At 43.3% G+C, this 20,203-nt stretch overlaps 1 protein-coding gene across 2 annotated transcripts in view; it reads right to left on the bottom strand.

Moving 5' to 3' along the window:
• Positions 1-266: 266 nt before the first annotated feature.
• Positions 267-20,203, bottom strand: part of LOC139266896 (gamma-aminobutyric acid receptor subunit rho-1-like) — a 68,296-nt gene continuing 48,359 nt past the window's right edge. For both annotated transcript variants that reach the window (XM_070884514.1, XM_070884513.1), the window contains 7 exons: positions 16,920-16,987; positions 16,509-16,732; positions 13,776-13,858; positions 9,919-10,059; positions 7,557-7,709; positions 2,234-2,430; positions 267-566 (listed from right to left, as the gene is read on the bottom strand). In XM_070884514.1, the coding sequence (XP_070740615.1) occupies positions 267-566; positions 2,234-2,430; positions 7,557-7,709; positions 9,919-10,059; positions 13,776-13,858; positions 16,509-16,732; positions 16,920-16,987 (1,166 nt within the window). The remainder of the gene's footprint in view (positions 567-2,233; positions 2,431-7,556; positions 7,710-9,918; positions 10,060-13,775; positions 13,859-16,508; positions 16,733-16,919; positions 16,988-20,203) is intronic.

Raw genomic sequence — 20,203 nt, 5'->3', positions numbered from 1 at the left:
AGACCGAACCATCTACCAACCAATGTATCACATAGTTGAGCAGCTCACTCTGAATAGGAGACTTTAAACCACTTAACCGGCATCTCACACATCAGCCAGCTCTGCTTTCCATATTTCAGACTGGAGTGTGACTAATTGTTGCTGTTGGCTTGATCCCATCATAATTGGAAGTTAGAAAGCATCCCCAGTGAAACCATTTCCCCCTCCCAATGAGTTCTTTCTAAGGAAGGAAGATAGGCTTTAGAACCTTCTGCATGCAACAATTTCTATGAGTAAGTAGACCAATATATCACATTAAAAAGTGTGTAAGCAATTGGAAACATCAGTCTGGCGTATTTATCGATAATGTGGGTGTCAATCCAAACGTATTCTCTGAAGGCTTGTTCCTTATTTTCAGTTGTCTCATCGGCAGTTGGTGGATGTTCCAGCCCTCTGTCCTCTTTTTCTCCATTTTGTGGCATATAATCAGGTTCAGCAAATTCAGCCAAGTTGCTGACTTCCCCATCACTGTAAGAACGCTCTACCATTAATGGTCTTGCCTGAGGAATTCCACAAGTGCAAGGTAGCTGTAAGAGGAGAGGTTTATATTAGTGATCAAAATAGAAGAATTCTTGAAGGGGAAAATTTGCAGGACAATGGAGAAAGCGCAAGGGAGTGGGAACTATTGGATAACTCTTTCAAAGAGGCCGAATGGTCTCCTCCTGTGCTGTAAAATTCTATGAAACAAAATAGTCATACATCAGGCTTAAACAGTGTCAAAGATTTATAAACAATTATACCATAAAACAACAGGTGATGCAGTAGTGCAGTGGCTTGCTGTACTGCACTACAGATCCAGAAGCACAGAGTTCGGCTGCACAGTTCCATATACAATGAGTCCCTGAACTTGGATGGAAACTGCAGTCAACTCAAAACATTAGCAGAATCCTAGGCTCAAGTCATCAATCTATTGCCTTATCTAGAGAAAAGTGCATGACATTCCTGCCACTTGGGCTGAGGTGATGTATACATGGGAAAGGTGAGGTGGGATGACAAAGGCTTTCGCAAGAAAATCAATTGAGGTATGTTTTTTGAATTCTGACACCAGCCAGATAGATCTAAATGGTCTTATTCTGAATCTATTCATGCAATGTTTTAATGCAATTTAAAACTGGGAGGCAAAGAAAATACATCTTCATGAATGATAACACTTGGAAAGTATTAACTTCCGTAAGGATTTTCAATAAGAAAAGTAAAAACACAAAACTATTTTTAAGTTGGATAACAAGGTAGTATTTAAACTTTGCTCCTTAAGAACATAAGAAATAGGAGCAGGAGGAGACCATTTGACTCCTTGAGCCTGCCCCGCCATTCAATAAGATCTGATCTTGCCCTCAACTCCACCTTCCTGCCTGCTCACCATAGCCCTTGATTCCACTATAGTTCAAAAATCTGCTCTCTCCACCTTAAATATATTCAATGACCCAGCCTCCACAGCCCTTTGGGGTAGAGAATTCCAAAAATTCACAACTCTCTGAAAAAATAAATTCCTCGTCATCTCAGTTTTAAATGGGCAACCCATTAATCTGAAAATATGCCCCCCTAGCTCTAGATTCCCACAAGAGGGAAAACATCCTCTCCATTTACCGTGTCAAGCCCCCTTAGAATTTTATATGTTTCAATAAGATCACTTCTCATTCTTCTAAACTACAATGAGTATAGGCCCAACCTGATCAACCTTTCTTAATAATATCCAAACTGGGGTAAGTAGCTCGACGCTGAGCTCATTTGGTAGCCCTCTTGTCTCAGAGTGAAAAGGCTGTTGAGTCAAGCCCCACTCCAGGGACTTGAGCACATAATCTAGGTTCACACTTCAGTGCGGGTACTGAGGGAGTATTCCACTGTCAGAGGTACCATCTTTTAAATGAGATGTTAAAACAAGGCTCTATTGGCCAAAGATCCTGTTGGCCATTCATTTCATTACCTTTTATAGGATCCCGCTGTGCACGTATACCTACATAACAAAAATGACAATAATTCGTCTGAAGCATTTTAAGTCCTTTCCAAAAGAGGTGATAAGGTTCTATAAAAATGCAAATCTTTTTTCTTTTTAGCCTCCTTTAAAGTAAGCCCTTAAAGAAATGTTAGTGCAAATGATTAGCGATACTAGGGATGGGCTTCAGGTGATTAATATGTTGATTGTACACAACAAATCAAAGGTAGTATTCAAAGGACATAGTATTAATGTTCTCACCTTTTCCCGGAGTTTTCTTTCTTTCCTCTCTTGTACTGTAGTCAGGTAATTCACAGCTGCATACTCCAGCACTGAGAGAAAGACAAACACAAAACTAACCCACAGGTAAATGTCCACAGCTTTAATATACGACACCCGTGGCATGGAAGCATTCACACCCGTGATGATGGTGGACATAGTTAGAACTGTCGTTATACCTGGAATTACAGGGAGAGGACATGTTTTACAAATGACACCATTTATATCAAGGAATTTAGACAAAAACTAATTATACTGATGTAAACGTAACCTGTTATTTGCCAGGTTTTTTTAAACTTAGGAACCGAACTGGAGGACCAAGATCAATAATACGGACATTAACAAGACTGAAAAGATTAGAAAAAAAGATAACTTAAGAAGTATTGATAAAGTGATAGAAAACTTGGATTTTTAAACTCTATATTCATAAGGAGATAGATAGATTTCTAGACACAAAAGGTACCAAGAGGTATGAGGAAAAAGCGGGAATATGGTGTTGAGATAGAGGATCAGCCATGATCATATTGAATGGCGGAGCAGGCTCGAAGGGCCAAATGGCCTACTACTGCTCCTATTTTCTATGGGTTACAGAAGGAATGGAAAACTGAGGGTGGCAAGGAGGGTGGTACAGTTCTCAGGTCGATGACTTTTCTGATGAAAGGTCATCAACCTGAAACGTTATCTCTGTTTCTTTATCCACAGATGCTGCCTGACCTGCTGAGTATTTCCAGCATTTACTGTTTTTATTTCAGAATTCCAGCATCCATAGTATTTTGCTTTTGCACAGTTCTCAGATCCTGGGAAAGAATGAATTAAACTAGGAGATGGTGTAATGATCCTTGATTTTGAGATATAAAGAGGATCTTAACAGGAACAAAGAAGGAAAGATCATGGAACAATGACCATACGGTGGGGAAATAGATAGTCAAGGTAATGATGGAGGGAAAGGTTGATAATTAAGTGATTAAACACTAACATTGTTACAGTGGTAATCTCTGAAAACCTGTACCTCATCAAGCATATTATGACAATAGCATTTTTACATTGTCCTAAAAGCATGTCACTAAACATTCAAAAGGGTGGCCAAGTTGTACAAATCTACAATGATGGAGGAGATTGTCCTTGATCTGTGCACAGCGAATGAGAAAATTGGACATGTGCTCTAATCTGTCTGATTTTCCAATATTTGCTGTGCCCAGTCGATCCAATGAAATCTCCCTGATAAGGGAGAAGATTTGAAAAGTAAATCTTGGATATGCTTTACATCCAATTATAATTGACTGTCAACTATGGCCCAGTTGGTAGCACTCTTGCCTCTGAATCAGAAGGTTGTAGGTTCACGTTTCGCTCCAGGGACTTGAGCACAAAATCTAGGCTGACACTCAAATGCAGTGATGAGGGAGTGCTGCACTGTCAGAAATGCTGTCTTTCAGATGAGATGTTAAACCGAGGCCCAGTCTGCCTTCTCAGGTGCACGTAAAAGCTCACATGCCACTATTTTGAAGAAGAGCAGGGGAGTTTTCTTTGGTGTCCTGGCCAATATTTATTCCTCAGCCAGCAACTAATACAGATTATCTGGTCATTATCTCATTGCTGTTTGTGGGACCTTGCTGTGTGCAAATTGGCTGCCACATTTCCTATATTACAACTATGACTGCACCTCAAAAGTACTTCATTGGTTGTATAGCCCTTTGGGTTGTGAAAGGTGCTATATAAGTGCAAGCTTTCTTTTTCTTTTATCTGCAAACCATATCTGTCTAGCTGCATTTTGTATGCTAGAATGTTTGCGCACATTTCAGAGTAAATTTTCATCTTGGGCTCTAATGGACAGAACATCATGGATCATACGCAACAAATTTCCAACATGCATTCTTGGTATGGAAAACTCTGCCCCAGGAGCACTGAAAATGAAAATGTATTCCTTCATATCATTGCCATTAATCATCATCATCATTAAGGCCCCAGATTAACTGGTGATATTTTCAATATTTCTTAATGAATTTGTGGGGTATCATTTTTATTTACTCATAACCATATGTTTGGTTTTAAATATCCCCCCCAAATATTATTGCCCACTAAGGCAACAGAAAATGGATTGTAAGGGAATCATTTTCAGGATTTCAGGAGATGAGAAACATGTCTAAAAGAAGGCACATGTAAAGGAGTTTCTTCACCTCCAGGAGTTTTTTCACAGGCGCTCAGGAGGCACAATCTTCTAAGTGCAACCAGCAGTGTCCTATGCCATGTAACAAGTAAAGGCATACTTTATGAAAGGAGTTGGTTTGGATGAACCCTAAATACAGTGCTTCATGACTCAAGTGTCACATAATGAAATAAGGCGTCCAAGTGAAATCAGCAGGCACCTTGTTAGAAATTAGGGGTTCAAAATGTATAAAACTGACACGAAGAATGAAGAATGCTGTGGTTAAATTTTGTTTTGAACTGGAGATGAAATATCTCCTCAGACTACTATTAGATGCTTAGAATTGCTAATGATTGGGTACCCTGCTGAGATGTTACAACATTCTGTACTATGACAACAATTATCTGTTGTTTCCAAGTTAAGACTTCAACTTTGTTTATGTATCTTTAAGACAATTTGTTATAGAAAGACTTAGAATGGATGGAAGTTGTGAGAATTAATGTAAATATTTGCTATGTCATAAAGCAGGTAACATTTTGAAGCGAACAGGTTTCTGGCTTTGGCCTCATGGCATCAAAGGCAGGATATGGATGAAAGAGGTAAGTTACGAATTTCAAAGAATGAACCCTGCGAAGGTATAAACAAAATATGGCCAAAATCATAAGGCATCTTTAGGGCAGGTTCTTGATTCAGTATCGAAACAAAAAACTTGATATGGTATTGGATAGCAAGTTTTTAGGGGAACTTCTATAGATAAAAGGTCTTGTCAATATCCCATTTTAGGGCCACCCCTAAAAAAAAATAACTCTCTTCAAGGCTGTTCTCACAAATGGTATGAGGGGAGAGTGAAACAGAAATTGGACTGGTCTGGATTTGTTAAGGGAATGTCGTGTCTGACTAACTTGATTGAATTTTTTTGAGGAAATAACAAGGAGGGTTGATGGGGGTAGTGTGATAAATGTAATGTATATGGATTTTAGCAAGGCTTTTGATAAGGTCCCACATGGCAGACTGATCATGAAAGTAAAAGCCCATGGGATCCAGGGCAAAGTGGCAAGTTGGGTCCAAAATTGGGTCAGAGACAGGCAGCAAAGGGTAATGGTTGATGGGTGTTTTTGTGACTGGAATGTTGTATCCAGTGGGGTTCTGCAGGGCTCGGTGCTGGGTCCCTTGCTTTTTGTGGTATATATCAATGATTTAGACATGAATGTACGGGGAAGTTTGCAGATGATACTAAAATCAGCAGTGTGGTTGATAATGAAGAAGAAAGCTATAGACTGCAGGAAGATATCAATGAACTAGTCAGGTGGGCAGAACAGTGGCAAATGGAATTCAATCCAGAGAAGTGTGAGGTAATGCATTGGGAAGGGCTAATGAGGCAAGAGCATACACATTAAATGGTAGGACACTGAGAAGTGTAGCAGAACAAAGGGACCTTGGAGTGCATGTCCACAGATCCCTGAAGGTAGCAGGCCAGGTAGATAAGGGGGTTAAGAAGTTATACGGAATACTTGCCTTGGTTAGCCGAGGCATAGAATACAAGAGCAAGGAGATTATTCTTGAACTGTATAAAACACTATTTAGGCCACAACTAGAGTACTGGGTGCAGTTCTGGTCACCAGATTACCAGAAAGATGTGATTGCACTGGAGAGGGTGCAGAGGAGATTTACAGGGATGTTGCCTGGACTGGAGAATTTTAGCTATGAGGACAGATTGGATAGGCTGGATTTGTTTTCTTTGGAACAGAGGAGGCTGAGTGGAAATCTTATTGAGATGTAAAAAGTTATGGGAGCCTAGATAGAGTGGATAGGAAGGACCTATTTCCCTTAGCAGAGGGGTCAACAGCCAGGGGTCATAGATATTAAATAATTGTTAGGCTGTTTAGAGGGTATTTGAGGGGAAATGTCTTGACCCAAAGGAGGTTGGGGGTCTAGAACTCACTGTCTGAAAGGGTGATAGAGACAGAAACCCTCACCACATTTAAAAAGTACTTGGATGTGCACTTAAAGTGCTGTAACCTACAGGGCTACGGACCAAGGCTAGAAAGTGGGGTTAGGCTGGATAGCTTTGTCGGCTGGCACGGACACAATCGGCCGAAATGGCCTCCTTCTGTGCTGTAAATTTCTATGATTCTACGGACGCTTTTTGAATGATCCCATGTTTTACCGAAGGAAACTCTAGGCAAAGAAAAAGAAGCTGCAAGCCAGAGAACTGTTCACATGCGGCAACCATTTGTCCGATCGGGAATTGAATGAACTACTTGTCACGGTCGTATGTTTTCTGCTGTATAACTAATAGGTTATATTCCACCTTAAACTCTGATTAAACGTAATATACCCACCAGATTGGTTTACAGTCGATCCTGATTATTAATGTGACTAGAGATAGCCTTAACATGGCTATTTCTAACAATCTATGCCACATCTAATGTTATGGCACCAACCTTACCAGCAGGCCTCGGTACACCTATTTGCCATTGAATGAGGACAACTGCTTGCACAGGCTCTGCGTCAGCAGGAAGTCAGTTGGAGGACTTTGACATTTTCTGCAAGAATACCTATAGCCAAACTACAACATAGGCACGTGACTGCCAGTGGCTGCAACACTCACTTTGACCCTTACCTTTTATGCCTCAGGTTTACTGCAAGCATTGGGTTGCTTTTCATTTCATTTTGCCTGCCATTTCTTTTCCACTCTCCCCTTCAGCCAGTCTAGAAGTTTCCACCACCACCCCCCACTTACTTAAAGGCAAGTGCCTGGATTGGAGGGGAGGGAGGAGGAGATTCTTACTTTCTTGACAAACGTTCAAAAGTTATTTCAACCTGTTAACAGCCTATAAAGTTCACCTATGCCATGATTTTTCAGTGCCTTATTCGCTTTCTGCACAAGGCCAAAGCCATACTTGGAGCTGTGGATGAATATGGAAATAATCTGACCTGAAAATACTGTTTTCAGGTAGCAGGCCATGGGCGGAACTTTCAACCTCGGCAGTGGAGTAAAGCAGACAGTAGCGGTTCGGCCGCTCATTTTGTGGCCCAGGTTTCTCCCTACACTCCTAGTTATACTTACACAAGATCTTAGCCAGTCTGGCCTGAATCTGACCAGGACACAACCATTTACCCATCTTATTGGTGTAGCTGCTTTGGTTTTGGGTTTCTCACCTAGCGGAACTCTGGCTGGTACAGCTCGGCGATCAATCCAGAATGACACCCAGGACAGCATGACCATCAAAGTCGCTGGGAAGTAGGTTTGTAGCAAAAAGAAGAAAATGTGGCGATGCAGTGTAAAATTAATGAATAGACGATTGTACCAACCTGTGGGTTGACATGGGATATAAATGGTCATCATTATGTTCTATTAACACAACAGTGCAGTGAAGAGCACATTTAACAAACAGATCATTTTTAGCTTGACCTGAGCAAAATAGCCTGTTTAGATGACAATGATTGACAAAGCAAATACAAGTGCTTTTTTTTTTAAACAATAAAGTTTGTTCAAAATTACAATTTTGGTGGCCTCCATCTCAAGAATGACTTTGTGGATAGAGAGTACAGAACAGGGCAACATGGGTGATCCCTGACCAAGTGTACTCAACCACAAATATAGATTTCATGCCTTGGTTTTAGATTCACTGGAGAGCGTGTCCATCGCAGACTAAAGTTGAATAAGCATTTGAAAAGGAAGACGACAAAAGGATAAATTGAAAGGGCTGGGAAATGGGAGTAAAGTAAATTGCTTCAGTTGAAGAACTAACCCAGGCATAATGGGCTCAATGGCTTGTGGCCTAGAAATTCCTCTGTCAGGAGTGCACTCACAGCGCAATAGAGGTTATGTAGACCAGAAATCGGAGCAATGACACATTTTGTGGAAAGTGGAGGCTGGTGTTTCTTGTGCTGCCACCTGCCCACTCTCCTCTGCACCGGGTGCCTAAAGATCAGGAGCGTGGGATTGAAGTGCAGCCAAAAATCGAGGAGCAGCCACTCCAAATAATGGAATGGGGCTGCAACCTCACACTCACCATAAACATGGAACATGGATTCCTCCTAACCGCAGAAATTGCAGGCGGCCTGGGAGTCCTTGAATCGATTTTAAAAACTTATTGCACAGGACTGCCCCGTGCAACACCCTCCAGGCCAAGTCCCCAATAGATAAAGGGAGGACTCCCGCATAGATAACACGCCATGGCGTGTCCAGAGGGCAGATTAGGATGGCAAAGTGGAGGGTGTGCAAGAGCAGCCAGTACAGGAATCCCCTCCGCACAAAACTGAAAGGCACGGAGGGGATTTCAACAGCTCTACAACTATTTTTAATAGACCCTAAAGCCAAGTGCCCCCTTTTGGTAAGGACACTAGAACCCAAAGATTTCCGAATAAAACTTTACAGGTAAATTAGACAAAATAAAAATTTGGTTGCCAAGAGTGTTGATGCATTCCAGTTCCTCTGGTGCCCATCTCTCATGGAAGGCTGTGAGCGTACCGGTGGACACTGCATGCTCCATCTCCAGGGGCACTCTGGCGCGAATGTAGCCGCAGAAAACAGGCAGTCGGGCTGAACGACCCCCCTGACCGTCCTCTGCCTGGATCTGTTAATGGCCACCTTGGCCAAGCCCAGGAGCAGTCCTACGAGGAGGCCCTCCGTCCTGCCCACTCCCCTCCACACCAGGTGCCCAAAGATCAGGAGTGTGGGACTGAATTGCAGCCAAAAATCGAGGAGCAGCCCCTTCAAATAATGCAAGAGGGGCTGCAACCTCACACACTGCACATACACATGGAACACGGACTCCTCCAGAGCGCAGAACTTGCAGGCGGCCTGGGAATCTGTGAATCGACATTAAAACTTATTGCATGGGACTGCCCCGTGCAACACCCTCCAGGCCAAGTCCCCAATAGATATAGGGAGAACTCCCGCATAAAGAGCCCTCCACTGGAGACGCTCACTTCCTCTGGACGGCAAGATGGCCTGAGAAACCCTGCCAGCAAATGAGGTTAAATCAGAAGTTGTCAACCTCATTAAAAAATATTTAAATTGCCAAACTGCTTCCTGGGAGAAGTCTAGCTACCCGCCCTTTGACCTGCCTCCGGAACTGGGCGAGTTTCAGATTTTAAAAATTTTAACATCTGACCTGACCCCAACCCACCCGTTTTTGGGTTTTCAAATTCACACCCAAATGTGCCTACATGATGCAGTCACATTAACGTGGAAAGACTTGTTCCTGGTAGTGGTGGGGCCTAAAGCCGTTTAAAAATTCTGATCTCCCAATGAAGGTTTGAAAATTGCTTACTTTTGTAGGTTGTTATGTTCAGTATAGTCAGTCGGCTTATCTTTGTGGCAAGGTTTTGCTTCAACATTCATCCTTCCCCTACCACCACCCTCCTCTCCCCCCACCCCGCCCCCCACTCCCCCCATGCCCCCCACCCTGAACAAGATAAGAATTAATTTAAGTTCAGTAACACAATATACAAATAAAAATGTGAATTGGAAAAACAAATCTCACTTAAAAAAAACTTAAAATAAATGTCCGACCTGTGCTACTGTAAAAGGCCAACTTTGTGGTTGTGTGAAATTCTTGTATCATGAACTGAGATAGAGAAATCTTTTCATCTGTCGTTAATGACTCATTGCCATTCTTCCAGTACAGCATGAGGTCATCGTCAGTGTAAGCATCTGGAGACCACATGGATCAAATACAACATGGGTTTAGTAGCTTGGACCAATAAGATGAAGGACAATTAAGTAATTTTTGTGGATTCTGATATAATTCCACATCTGAGACGTATAACCAGGGCTTGATAACATGTCGCAAGATCTCTGCGGAGACAGAAAACAAACTTGCAAATACAGTGCAAAGCAAGCTGATCATGCAGACCAATGATAACCAGCTAACAAAGACCCATGAGAATCCGGCCTTGCAATACAGTGTAGCACTTCCTAGTTTAGCTGATGGAATGGCAGATACTGACTGCAGCATGAATGAGGATTGTAAATTAATGGCTAATACAAATAACTATACTTTTGGACATGTAGAAGTAAAGAGGTTCCGTCTATAGTACTAACCGTTAAAGTTTCCATACTATCGTGACAAATAAGTGTATTAGAAACACAGAAACATAGGAAATCGATGCAGGAGTAGGCCATTCGGCCTTTCGAGCCTGCACTGCCATTCAATGAGTTCACGGCTGAACATGCAACTTCAGTACCCCATTCCTGCTTTCTCGCCATACCCCTTAATCCCCCGAGTAGTAAGGACTACATCTAACTCCTTTTTGACTATATTTAGTGAATTGGCCTCAGCAACTTTCTGTGGCAGAGAATTCCACAGGTTCACCACTCTCTGGGTGAAGAAGTTTCTCCTCATCTCGGTCCTAAATGGCTTACCCCATATCCTTAGACTGTGACCCCTGGTTCTGGACTTCCCCAACATTGGGAACATTCTTCCTGCATCTAAGCTGTCTAAACCCATCAGAATTTTAAATGTTTCTATGAGATTCCCCTCTCATTCTTCTGAACTCCAGTGAATACAAGCCCAGTTGATCCAGTCTTTCTTAATATGTCAGTCCTGCCATCCCGGGAATCAGTCTGGTGAACCTTCGCTGCACTCCCTCAATAGCAAGAATGTCCTTCCTCAAGTTAGGAGACCAAAACTGTACACAATACTCCAGGTGTGGCCTCACCAAGGCCCTGTACAACTGTAATAACACCTCCCTGCCCCTGTACTCAAATCCCCTCGCTATGAAGGCCAACATGCCATTTGCTTTCTTAACCGCCTGCTGTACCTGCATGCCAACTTTCAATGACTGATGTACCATGACATCCAGGTCTCGTTGCACCTCCCCTTTTCCTAATCTGTCACCATTCAGATAATAGTCTGTCTCTCTGTTTTTACCACCAAAGTGGATAACCTCACATTTATCCACATTATACTTCAACCTATCCAAGTCACTCTGCAGCCTCATAGCATCCTCCTCGCAGCTCACACTGCCACCCAACTTAGTGTCATCCGCAAATTTGGAGATACTACATTTAATCCCCTCGTCTAAATCATTAATGTACAATGTAAACAGCTGGGGCCCCAGCACAGAACCTTATGGTACCCCACTAGTTACTGCCTGCCATTCTGAAAAGTACCCATTTACTCCTACTCTTTGCTTCCTGTCTGCCAACCAGTTCTCAATCCACGTCAGCACACTACCCCCAATCCCATGTGCTTTAACTTTGCACATTAATCTCTTGTGTGAGACCTTGTCGAAAGCCTTCTGAAAGTCTAAATACACCACATCAACTGGTTCTCCCTTGTCCACTCTACTGGAAACATCCTCAAAAAATTCCAGAAGATTTGTCAAGCATGATTTCCCTTTCACAAATCCATGCTGACTTGGACCTATCATGTCACCTCTTTCCAAATGTGCTGCTATGACATCCCTAATAATTGATTCCATCATTTTACCCACTACCGATGTCAGGCTGACCGGTCTATAATTCCCTGTTTTCTCTCTCCCTCCTTTTTTTAAAAGTGGGGTTACATTGGCTACCCTCCACTCGATATGAACTGATCCAGAGTCAATGGAATGTTGGAAAATGACTGTCAATGCATCCGCTATTTCCAAGGCCACCTCCTTAAGTACTCTGGGATGCAGTCCATCAGGCCCTGGGGATTTATCGACATTCAATCGCATCAATTTCCCCAACACAATTTCCCGACTAATAAGGATTTCCCTCAGTTCCTCCTTCTTACTAGACCCTCTGACCCCTTTTATATCCAAAGGTTGTTTGTGTCCTCCTTAGTGAATACCGAACCAAAGTACTTGTTCAGTTGGTCTGCCATTTCTTTGTTCCCCGTTATGACTTCCCCTGATTCTGACTGCAGAGGACCTATGTTTGTCTTTACTAACCTTTTTCTCTTTACATATCTATAGAAACTTTTGCAGTCCGTCTTAATGTTCCCTGCAAGCTTCTCTCGTACTCTATTTTCCCTGCCCTAATCAAACCCTTTTTCCTCCTCTGCTGAGTTCTAAATTTCTCCCAGTCCCCGGGTTCACTGCTATTTCTGGCCAATTTGTATGCCACTTCCTTGGCTTTAATACTATCCCTGATTTCCCTTGATAGCCACGGTTGAGCCACCTTCCCTTTTTTATTTTTACGCCAGACAGGGATGTACAATTGTTGTAGTTCATCAATGCGGTCTCTAAATGTCTGCCATTGCCCATCCACAGTCAACCCCTTAAGTATCATTCGCCAATCTATCCTAGCCAATTCACACCTCATACCTTCAAAGTTATCCTTCTTTAAGTTCTGGACCATGGTCTCTGAATTAACTGTTTCATTCTCCATCCTAATGTAGAATTCCACCATATTATGGTCACTCTTTCCCAAGGGGCAAGATTGCTAACTAATCCTCTCTTTATTGGCAAGTACGTATTAGAAAGTAGAACTTGAATAAGGACTAACTTTTTAAAACATAATTTAGGAATTATTAGATGAAACTTTAACATTTGTTAGTGCTCTATTGAAAGAAAAAGCACATACATATGCCATTGACCTCGAAGAGAACTGGCATGCAGGTGACTGATTCCTAAAGAGACTCCCACTACGCAGGTTGGTGGGAGCAGATTGCACTTTCGGCCTAGCGTTTGAGTCAAAGGCCTAGCAGATTTTAACTACTGGGCCTCAGTTGACTGCCGCCAGTCACCTGCTCGCCCATTTTGGGCGTGAGGCAGCAGCCGACTGGCGATGAAGATTGGGCGACACAGGGCCCATCCGCTGGCACCAAGTGAAAGCTGCCGGTGTGAAGGTGAATCCTCGAGATGGTGTTCTCAGGGTCTCTTTGGCTGGAAAGGGGTACCCGGGGCAGCGGAGGCCCAGACGTTTCTTGTGGGACCGGGAGGAACATTCCTGCTCCTCCTAGCCCTAGCAAGGAAAGTTGTTTCACTTACCTTCAGTGGCCTTGCTGGTTTAACGACAGCTAGTGGGGAGGCCACTGTGGATGACTTGCGCAGGACCTGATTCAAATGCCATCATGGTCCCATGTACATCATAGATCCTTGATTTGCATGTATTAATGAGGCTCCCCCAGAGTCTGGCAGGAGCCTCACCCATCCCCATTTCTCTTATGTTTGAGTGCATCTTCCGCCAAAGTTACAGCGGACGATTGGCAGAACCCACACAGAAATGCAACCCCTTATGACCTTCAACCACCTAATTCTAATCTTTTTGTTAATTCAATAATAAATAGTGTTCAAAACATTTGGAACTATTATATTTTATAATGAGAGAATGTTAAGTTACTTATGAATTTGCGATGAATTTCCTGGTGAGGTGATTCGAGCCATGAAGACGTTTATATTAAATGATCAGCTTTTGATGTGACACAATGTCTGACTTACAGCTCTCAATTTCCAGCGAGCAGCTCTGGGTGTCGAGAGGAAAGCGACTGAAATCCATGTAACACATTGCTGTTACTGTAACCCTGCAAGCAACATATGAAATACTGTAACTAATGCTTTGAGCTGAAGCACAAATACAGTAATGCTGAGCAAGCAGATACTTAATACAGTCAGACCACACCGTCGTATCAGGTAATTTTTACTGTTACTGCACAGTTGCAAGACTAGTTTCGATCGCCTAGATGGGTCAGAGAGGAATTTCCCAGATTGTTTTCCCCAAATTGGCCTGGGTTTTTAATCTGTTTTTAGCCTCTCCCAGGGGATCACATGGTTTTGGGTAGGGTGGAGTGTATATTTTGTGATACACAAGGTGTCGCAATTGTGTGGGACAGGATTGATGGACCTTTACCTGTCTGTCATTTTTCGTATGTTCGTAAGCCTATATTACATGAATGTCCCTCGTAGCTTTCAACAGCCTCAAAGCCAATATTTGACTGTAGAGAGGAGCTGCACATATTTAGATCAAATATAAACTTCCTCATCACTTCAGCAGAACAGGAATAACTGAAGAAAAAAGGGATAACAAAAAGAAGCTCTGACAATACTTGCATGGAAAATCAAGGGGCAACAAAGGCAAGTGGAAAATAATGATGGGGGTGAATTTCAAAGCACCCCAAATGCAATATTTCATGGTTGAAGTGGATGAAAGAAGCTGTAGCAGGGAGATTATTTTGCTGCACACTGACCAGGCAATGACTGAGAGGATTTGGCATTGCAGACAATAGGGATGATTATAACTCATCCCGATTGACGAGAACAGGAGAGCAGTTAAAATGGAGCGGCTCCATTTCACACTCGTTCTCGCCGAGCTGCGATTTAATGCCATTCCTGAGATGCGGGATCCTGTAAACAACACCTCCCTGACAACCATTCTGCCGGGGGTGGGGGGGGGGGCGGGCTTCCAATGCTGTTGGGCTGCTTTCTGCCAGAAACAACTGAGCAGCTGGACAGCAGGATTCAAACAAGACCCAGCAGTTACAATTTGCCGAAGATAAAATCAACCCCCATGGGTCAGCAAACAGTCAGTCGCAGCACTGTGTCAGCTATTGACACCGACAGCAAACCTACACCATAGTGATCAAGTAATCTATTCTCAATTTTTCTGTGTCTATATTTTTCCAGGATAACATAAGGATCAACTGCAATATCAGTCAATATACTGTCCACATTTATCAAACAGGTAACTGATGCATCAGTCAGCGTGGGCAGCACTTTTGATCTCTTTTCCCAGTAGATAGCAACAACTGTTGAAGTCAATGAAGAATAATATTCTAACCTCTATGATTACCATTTCAATTTGGCCCATCAACCCTTGTGTCTCTCTAATCTCTCCTGCCTTCCACCCTATCACAGACCTTCCCTTTTGTTCTTTCTTCCCCTCCCCCTTTCAGTGCTTAAGAATGTGTTCTTTTCAAACATTCGGCAGTTCTGACGAAGGGTCGTTGACTCAAAACGTTAACTCTGTTTTTCTCTCCACAGAAGCTGCCTGACCCGTTGAGATTTCCAGTATTCTCTGATTTTATTTCAGATTCCAGCATCCGCAGTATTTTGCTTTTGTAATATTGTACAGCCACATAAGTCCCACATTGGACTCCTCAGTCACCTGAGAACTCACTTTTAGAGTGGAAACAAGTCATCCTCGACTCCGAGGGACTGCCTATGATGATGATGATGGTGACAACCTGCATTCCACCCATTCCCATGGGTTTCCCATGTGGTGCGTTAGGTTAAAATTACCCCACTATTTCCGCGCATAAACAGGATTTCCGATGAACTTTGGCCAAAGTTACAGTAACGGAGAGAGGCTATGTGGAGAGCCCAATTTTCCTGTTGCAAAATTGAATGCAAAGTTAAAAGAATTGTGCACAGCTTGTGTCCATGTACCAAAAGCTGTTTTTTTGCTATTGTGTGCAGCATATATAGAATTAAAGAATTGAGCATTGTCCAATGAATGTGTGGCCTGATTTCAGTGGAGACATTTTCATTGATGAGTGCGAGGAACAAGTACAGGGAGAACATGAATTGGTAACTCACCGATTCTTTATTATTCTCAATTGATAGCATTCTTGCCTATGAGTCAGAAGGTTGTGGGTACAAGTCCCACTCTAGGGGCTTGGGCACAAAAATCTAGACTGGCACTCCAGTGCAGTACTGAGGGAGTGCTGCTCTGTCGGAGGTGCTGTCTTTCAGATGAGACGTTCAACTGAGGCCCATCTGCTCTCTCAGCTGGACGTAAAAGATCCTATGGCATTATTTCAAAGAAGAACAGGGGAGTTATTCTTGGTGTACTAGCCAATATTTATCCCTCAATCAACATCATTAAAAAACAGATTATCTGGTCATTATCACATTGCTGTTTGTGGGAGCTTGCTGTGCACAAATTGGCTGCTGCATTTCCTACATTACAACAGTGACTACACTTCATTGGCTGTAAAGTGCTTTAGGATGTCCAGTGGTCGTGAAAGGTGCTATATAAATGCAAGTATTTATTTTTCTTTTAAAGACTTTACAAACTGATGTCATTTTAATGTCTGGAACCCTGTTGTAATGGGAACAGGATCCGATTTTTGTAAAAAGAGAAGAAAAATGTCCTTTGTTGTTAAAAATAAACATGGACAATATGAATAACTATTTCTTCCCTTCATGCAGGTTGCGACTATATTGTCTGCTTACCTCAAACTGTACAATACCTTCCCATCAGGATAGACACGCAGCATGATATTGTCTGTGGTTGTATCATGTATGAAGGATCTTTTTGAATGAACAAAGAACATATCAGGGACCCAGATCTTTTTGACCAGCCTCCCATCAAAGGTCATGCTCAAGTTGTTAGTGCTTGGGAATGAAAGGCGTTCATCTTTCCAGTAATGCCTTAGGTACAATGTCATTGTAAAGTCCTGTGAGAAAATGTCACAAAATAAAAACAGATTCAGTTATATCAACCTCAAGCACTATGTTCTGCTCCTCAAGACAGCAAATTGAGAACTGGGTCACCACATTGATCCATTAGAATTAAACCATTTCAACACAATGTGAATATATAGTCAGCGAGTGCTGATATATTATGCAAATGTAATGAATTACCATGTCCACTTCAGATATACTGTCCAAACTTTCTACCTGCACATCAACACCAACGGGTATTGACGGACCTGCGGGAGGAAAAAAAGATAGATTGTTACATCTCTTGGTGAATGTTACAACTCGACAGGTTTTTGAAATCAAAACTGAATTTCTTTCCCAGATCAAAAGAGGATTTTTGCAGCACATCCTACAATCAGACTTACAGTACACACTTTGGATTGTGGACTAATACAGAATCATTTGCTTTGAAGAAAACAAGGCTTTCATTTATTTCAAATGTAACATTGCCAGCAAATCTTTCCTCCACCGCTCAAGGATTCCCAAGGTGATAAAAATTACAACCAATACAAGAACATAAGCAAAAAATTACATTTAAAAGCAATAACATACATTTATCTATACCTCCTTTAACATGGATAAAGCCCAAGACACTTCACAAAAGGAAAACATTGCACATCAGTCAGGGCTTGGGAAAAATTTGATTAGAGGTTACCAAGGCTGAAGTCAAAGAGACAGGTGGACGTTGGAGAGAGATGAGCTAAGGCTTTGGGGAAGAATTTCAGAGAGCAGATTTGAGATGGTTGATGGCTCTGCCACTGATGGTGTAACAGAAGAATGGTGGATACAAAGTAGTCCAGACTCAGAAGAAGGGAGGATGTGTGCTGGAATGTAGGGCTGGAGGAGGTTGCAGAGGTGAGCGCATCACGGAATTGTTAAATGAGGACGAGGATTTTGAAATCAATGCTTTGGGGAAGTCAGTGAGAACAAGGGTAATAATGAGAAGGAGCTGGTAGCGGAGAGCTTGCAGGTGATAGAATTCTGGATCAATTCAAATTTCTTACGGTGGAATTTTAAAAAATTTGTTCCTGGGATGTGGGCGTCATTGGCAAGGCCAGCATTTATTGCCCATCCCTAATTGCCCTTGAGAAGATGGTGGTGAGCCGCCTTCTTGAACTGCTGCAGTCTGTGGTGAAGGTACTCCCCCAGTACTATTAGGGAGGGAGTTCCAGGATTTTGACCAGCGACGATGAAGGAACGGTGATATATTTCCAAGTCAGGATGGTGTGTGACTTGGAGGGGGACTTGGAAGTGGTGGTGTTCCCATGCACCTGTTGCCCTTGTCCTTCTAGGTGGTAGAAGTCCGACTGCGGCAACTACAGAGAAATCTCCCTGATATCAGCCACTGGGAAAATCGTCGCTAGAGTCCTCCTCAACCGTCTTCTTCCTGTGGCCGAGGAGCTCCCCTACGTGGCACAACAGACATGATTTTTGCAGCACGACAGCTACAGGAAAAATGCAGGGAACAGCACTAGCCCTTATATATGGCCTTCTTCGACCTTACAATGGCCTTTGACACTGTCAACCGCGAGGGTCTATGGAGCATCTTCCTCCATTTCGGATGCCCCCAAAAGTTCGTCACCATCTTCCGTCTGCTCCACGATGACATGCAGGCCGTGATCCTTACCAATGGCTCCATCACAGACCCAACCCACGTCCAGACTGGGGTCAAACAGGGCTGCGTCATTGCCCCAACCCCCTTCTCAATCTTTCTCGCCGCTATGCTCCACCTCACAGTCAACAAGCACCCCGCTGGAGTGGAACAAAACTACAGAACCAGTGGGAACCTGTTCATTCTGTGCCATCTCCAGGCCAGGTCCATGACCACCCGAACCTCTGTCGTCGAGCTACAGTACATGGAAGATGCCTGCGTTTGAGCACATACAGAGGCTGAACTCCAGGACATAGTCGACGTATTTACTGAGGTGTACGAAAGTATGGGCCTTACGTTAAACATCCATAAGACAAAGGTCCTCCACCAGCCTGTCCTCACTGCACAGCACTGCCCCCCCCCCCCCACAGTCATCAAGATCCATGGCGCGGCCCTGGATATCATGGACCACTTACCACATCTCGGGAGCCTACTATCAACAAGAGCAGGCATTGACGACAAGATCCAACAACGCCTCCAGTGCACCAGTGCAACCTTTGGTCGCCTGAGGAAGAGTGTTTGAAGACCAGGCCCTCAAAACTACCACCAGGCTCATGGTCTACGGGGCTGTAGTAACACCTGCCCTCCTGTATGGCTCAGAGACATGGACCATGCACGGCAGACACCTCAACAGAAATATCACCAACGATGCCTCCGCAAAAATCATGTCCATTGTGCCCCATAGGGGAGCTCCTCGGCCACGGGAAGAAGACGGTTGAGGAGGACTCGAGCGACGATTTTTCCCAGTGGCTGATATCAGGGAGATTTCTCTGTAGTTGCCACAGTCGAACTTCTACCACCTAGAAGGACAAGGGCAACAGGTGCATGGGAACACCACCACTTCCAAGTCCCCCTCCAAGTCACACACCATCCTGACTTGGAAATATATCACCGTTCCTTCATCGTCACTGGGTCAAAATCCTGGAACTCCCTCCCTAACAGTACTGTGGGAGTACCTTCGCCACAGACTGCAGCAGTTCAAGAACAGTCATTGAAAGTTGGCATGCAGCTACAGCAGGCGCTGAAGAAGGCAAATGGTATGTTGGCCTTCGTAGCTAGGGGATTTGAGTATAGGAGCAGGGAGGTCTTACTGCAGTTGTACAGGGCCTTGGTGAGGCCTCACCTGGAATATTGTGTACAGTTTTGGTCTCCTAATCTGAGGAAGGACGTTCTTGCTATTGAGGGAGTGCAGCGAAGGTTCACCAGACTGATTCCCGGGATGGCTGGACTGACATATGAGGAGAGACTGGATCGATTGGGCGTTTATTCACTGGAGTTTAGAAGGATAAGAGGGGATCTCATAGAAACATATAAAATTCTGACGCGACTGAACAGGTTAGATGTAGGAAGAATGTTCCCGATGTTGGGGAAGTCCAGAATCAGGTGACACAATCTAAGGATAAGAGAGTTGTTAACCTGTGGAATTCTCTACCGCAGAGAGTTGTTGATGCCAGTTTGTTAGATATATTCAAGAGAGAGTTAGATATGGCCCTTACGGCTAAGGGGATCAAGGGGTATGTAGAGAAAGCAGGAAAGGGGTACTGAGGTGAATGATCAGCCATGATCTTATTGAATGGTGGTGCAGGCTCAAAGGGCCGAATGGCCTACTCCTGCACCTATTTTCTATGTTTCTATGTTTCTATTGTGAGGTTGTTGATCCAATGAAGTATTGCACCTGTGGGCAGACAGTTGGTTAATCAGATATTAAACATTTATTGTAACATTAAGATACCAAGTGTAACAATTTTTGATCTATCCGATACAAGGAATCTGGACTAAGGGGGAAAGTCCTCTG

Source organism: Pristiophorus japonicus, chromosome 7 (assembly GCF_044704955.1).
Source record: "Pristiophorus japonicus isolate sPriJap1 chromosome 7, sPriJap1.hap1, whole genome shotgun sequence".
Taxonomy (NCBI): domain Eukaryota; kingdom Metazoa; phylum Chordata; class Chondrichthyes; family Pristiophoridae; genus Pristiophorus; species Pristiophorus japonicus.
Note: the sequence above shows the minus strand (reverse complement) of the source record. Positions and strands in the feature narration are given on the sequence as shown.